Source organism: Triturus cristatus, chromosome 7 (genome assembly GCF_964204655.1).
Source record: "Triturus cristatus chromosome 7, aTriCri1.1, whole genome shotgun sequence".
NCBI classification, from domain to species: Eukaryota; Metazoa; Chordata; class Amphibia; order Caudata; family Salamandridae; genus Triturus; species Triturus cristatus.
Window position 1 is genome coordinate 1851827374 of NC_140590.1, and position 5173 is coordinate 1851832546.

Consider the following 5173-nt stretch of genomic DNA (forward strand, 5'->3'; position numbering starts at 1 on the left):
ACTGGATCATCCACAAATTAATGACTAAAATATTAAAGCAATTCTAACATGCATAAAGAACAAGGTAGAGGAAGGGAGATTGTAGAAGTGAGATTGAAGCCTGATTGTAACATGAGTGGAAAGCGCATTTAATATGGATCGCCTGTCAGACTAAAGAAATTAGAGGATAGCTTTTAAGGGTTTCTGGTATAATGCGGAGTCTGTCAGTCTCGACTGGGAAGAACGTTTTGCAGGAATAGTGGCAATTGTAACAGACATGCCAACCACTGTCATTGCCCAACCACCATCACCGCCAACCAATATCGTACCCACAAGATGTTTTAAAGGTCAACTGCAGCCCACACACAGATCTATTGACTGATTTTGTAATCAGGGTGGTGACATAATAAAAGGAGATAACATATCCTCTATCAGCAGAAGTCACATGTAATGGACGAACGTGTAAGTATGTGTACTGAGTAGGTCTTTGAGATGAATTGCATAGTTCTCCTTACGATGAAGATTACTGAAGATGAGATCTGTGGATCAACCAATATCGTAGAGAAAGAGGGAAAGTATTTGCATCAGTTTGTAAAGTCGCTGACTTTGTCGTGGTCAATGCTCCTACTTGCAACTCCAGTCTACAATGATGTTAGAAGTTCTAAGGGGTGATGGAAAACACCTGGAGTTCTCCTGGGCTTGAGATTCTGGTAGCCCAAAGCAGTGCCCGCAAGGCGCCTTCTCTTAACTTAGGATTGCTCAAGATGAGGGCCAATGAATGCAGAGATGGGTAGGCACTGATCACCACCGCACAAAGAAGACTTTGCCAGCTGTCCTTCTGTAGGATCCCAGAGGCAGAGACATTGATGCTGGTTACAAAGGAGGCATAGAAGAGGAAAAAGATTTTCATGACCGCCATTGCCCTGCAATGCGCCTTTATCGAAGGATTTCTAAATCCACCCATTTCACTGCCTTTCATCCACAGGGCGTGGCGCCTAAGAGAGCTGATTAGGAGGGAGGCCGCAAGCCAGAAGAGGGAAAAAGGCATTGAGGACCCCAGGGTGCAGACTAGTGTCCAAGATGAGTAATGAATGTTGGCTATAAATGCAGGTGCTGTGTTATTTTCTGAGAAAGGTTTGGTCATGTTGCCAAATATCTTGTCAAAGTCCATAAAAAAAGTAAGACTGATGGCCAATGACACCAGCAGGGATCCCAGGAGCAGGAAGGGCAGCAGCTTGGAGAATCTTAGCTTCAGGAAGGAGAAGGCCATGTTGGTGAAGTTTGCAATCTTCACACAGTAATAAACGCAGAGCCAGGTGGCACACCAGAGGCTTGAGAAGTTGAAAAACAACCAGGTCACAATGAACGGCATGTAACCTTGCGCCTGCCTCATACGTTCTGAGTATAAAAATTGTAGATTATCGTTGATTATCAATAGGCACTGGAAGCCAAAGCGGGTCAAGCCCAGACTGCCCAGAATAACGTTGGATGGGCGGCTGGATGGTGTCTTAAAATAGTCCATGGCACTCACAGTGATGAGGAAGCCATTGGCTGCAATGCCAATGGTGAACTCTATCCATAACACAACCATACAGGCTGCAACATTCGGAGATTGCATGATGGCCCTGCAGACACAATCCCAGTGTTTGCTTCGAGTGCATGTCCTGGTCACTTTGTAGTAAAGGGAGTTGCTGTAGAGCACAAGCTAGAAGGTCCTTCTTCTTTATAGAATGAAACAAACGCCCACACACAAACACAACAGAAGAAAACATTCAAATTTTACTCTTGGCTTCACGGTGAGAGTAGGTGAGAAGATGCAAATCTTTGATACTCTCCCTGGCAATCAAGCCACCTGAGCCACGGGAACCTTTGCATACCCACCTGTGTGGCTCTGTCTACATCAAAAAAGACACTTGTGTGTCATCTGCAAGGGAGGGATTGGAGCAAGACTGAGAGAGGGAGAGGGGGTTTGTGATAGAAAGAGAGTGGAACATCAAGACATAAATACATTGAAGCCTTAGGAAAGACAGTGCACGGCCCACCAATTACCTCTGGGATCTGCTGTGTATTCTGACACTGGTTGAAGCCTAAGGGGCACCCATTTGCTCATGAGGGCCCAAGCTGCTTGAGATTGGAAATGGTGAACCAGAGGTGTTCTCAGCTTCACCTCTTCACTTCCAAAGGATAGCTCAGGATATAGTCAAACCTTTGGGTCTGGTTGGACCAGAATCATCCTTGTGGCAACACTTCTCAGTTGTCACTAAAAAGCTCCAACTTTCATCCCAGAGGTAGAGAAAGAACTTCTCACTCATACAGTCAGAACATCAGATTGACCCAAGCATGGCCTCTTTTAAAGTGCGCAGGAAGCCATGTTTCTTGCTAGCTCCTTCATCTGGAAAAGCCTTGTCGGATCAGACTCAAGCAAGAATGGTGTCCAAGAGGCTGCCCTCTATTTCATTGTAATGCTTTAAATACTCTTTTATATCTTTTCAAATATACACACTCACATTGGGCTCTTTTGCTTTTGGTGGTAGACACTAAGCTCAAATCTGTCTTTTGCCCACTAGGGTAAGAATCTATTAAGTGATATAAATGCGTGTTTTCACCTTGAGTATATTTTGTGCAATGTGCAGCACCTCAAAAGTGGATTTATATGAAAGTTGTGTGTTAACAACATTTTGAAAAAGGAGCAATTCAGTATAGTTTATTAGTACAAGTAAATAACACATTTGTGTCTGGTCTTCAAAAAGCTCCATTTAGATTGAAAAGCTGTGGAGCGGGGCTCTTTCCGCTTACTCTCAAATGTATGCTATTAACAGGGGCCCCTTCAACGAGAGTCTGGTTATTGTCTATTCAGTGGAGGCTTGCCAGGTCAGCAATGGAGGTCTCAGATGGAAGAAGTCCAGCAATGCCCACCAGTCATTGTGCAAACTCCAGCATGGGGGGGTGTGATTGGTTATATTTTTACTGAAGTTGATCCCCCATTTTGCTGGTCTGCCTTTGAGGAGTAGAGACAGGTTTGTCATGTTGCTCTTGGATCTCAGACCTTTATCCACATTTATTTATTTTTTAATTCTGAAACACAAAGTTCTATTCTTTGTTGCACTTTCTATTTCACTTAGCATAAATTCATCGCTGTTCTTCTTCTGCCTGATATGAACTTTGCATTTTCTTATGGGCCCCATTTCATTTTATATATCTGTATGCTCCTGCTTTTGAGTGAGCATTTTTAACTTAGAAACCGGTTCTGCATTAAGTATTGATTGCACATGTGCATATAACCTACTATTGGTTGATAGAACATCAGTCATTCATTTATATGTATTAATGTGATTTAGAACATGTGAATAACGTTACTGAATGTTCCAAATAATTCATGCACTAGTTTTTCCATGGTATAACATTCATTACTAGGTCTTATCTTTTTTAAATAATCAGAAAAGTACACTGAAGTCTAGTATAGTTGTGTATTAGGGAGCGAGACATTTGTAGCTTTTCCTAGGAGCTTCTTCCAAGAGTTGCTGCAAATATCCTTAGCAGATGGCATCGGCACCTCAGAGCCAGACAGTTTTCAGCTGTGGACTGCCATAACTGAGACAGAGTGAACTTCTTCAAGTACCAAAGCTAACAATCACTGTGTTGTTCTGCTAATGTATGAGCACTAGAGACCATCTAAGAAACTGTGAAAGGCACATTTGATGCTAAGAAAGCTAGGAGCTAGAATTTAGTGGTTAGTTATCAAAGATTGATTTAATCATTCGATGCAATCAATTATTGAAATACCATTTTATAGATAGATCTATTCAAATAATCCACACTAGATAAGGGCATTCATTTGACTACAGTTTTGAACATATATAGTGTAAATTTCTTGAGTGTGTCCATCCAAAAAGAGTTTCAGACCTCACTAATACAACAAAGCTCCTGTAGTCTCACATGAATAATCATTGCCCAGAAGGCACCTATAGAGTTGTGTGCATTATAGAGTGCGGGAGCCCATTGGTCCCTAATGGATTCCGTAGTCTAGTGATGTAAGTGATTGGGTGTGGTTAATAAAGTTAATGACGCCGTATGTGATAGTTACAGCAGTTACTGGTTACACTGAATGAACAAAAGGCATGTAAATTGAGCTCCATGTGTGGCGTATTTCTTTTACCTGCTACTGGGCTGGTGAGAACGCTAAAACTGGTGACGAGTAGGGGATACGTAAAACCAGTGTTAGAAGGGCTTGCCTCAGGGGAGGACAGAGTATGTACCTGACCACCCTGCGCCCACCCCTCCGGGAGAAATAGCCAGCACTGGCCGGAGACCCCCTCAGGGCTGGGTCTCGTACCTAGGATCGTACACGCTGATTTAGCACCAGGCAACACAGAGACACCACACCGTAGGTTCTGGAGTACGTATGCTTTATCTAGAAATATCAGGATCTTTATGATCCGCAGAGGCGTATGTACAAGTAGAGCAAGGGCTCTCAAAGTCTCGGTTGGGGTAAGGGTAGCGGGACCGTCTTAGGATCTGGGTCAATGCGGGAGCGTATCCGGCGCACGGCTCTCAATCCTCGAGCCGGGGGATACAAGACGATCCTTGGGGCCCCGCCGGACCAGAATGTCTCTTGAGCGGGTCCCAATCTGCAGGACTTGAGTCCGGGTGTCGGAGGTCGGACAATCTTCCAGGAGCCGCGAGTCACTCAGTTCTCTAGGGGGCAAGGTGTGCCGCGAACACGTCAGCAGGGCTCAGATGTTTTTGGGCAGAAGTCCGTCTCTGCCAGGTGGAGCCGCGACGCTGTCTGCAGGGCTCACCGAGGTTCCAAGAGTTCCGTAGGATTTTGGGAGGATGTTCTTCAGCCGCGACCACGTCAGCAGGGCTCGTTTCGTTCCAGGATTCAACTGCCGAGGGTCCCAGGGCGCCCCTTGTTATAGGTCGACTCCTCTTTGATGTCCGGAGTCCTCACGGGCAGGGGTCTTAGCGCCTGGGGGTCGTTTGTTGGGGGTTCCTGCCACGCGGCCCTTTGATCCTTTCAAAGCGGGGTCGGAAGGGATCCCAGACATGCAGCAGGCGTGGAGCCAGCCCTCAGGGTGGCCGGAGGGCCGATCGAAACCATCTCTTGGGAGGAGGCCAGGTGTGAATGAAACCACTCCTCCCTCTCCTGCTCACCAGGAGCTCTCTCTCCCCCCAGCCGGCATGGCGCGACTAG

The 5173-nt window shown here is 45.6% G+C and overlaps 1 protein-coding gene across 1 annotated transcript; it reads right to left on the bottom strand.

Annotated features, from left to right (window-relative positions):
• Window positions 1-640: 640 nt before the first annotated feature.
• Window positions 641-1597, bottom strand: LOC146813445 (taste receptor type 2 member 2-like). The gene has a single exon (XM_085615429.1). It carries the CDS (start codon window positions 1595-1597, stop codon window positions 641-643), a length of 957 nt encoding a protein of 318 aa, XP_085471555.1.
• Between the last annotated feature and the right edge of the window lie 3576 nt (window positions 1598-5173).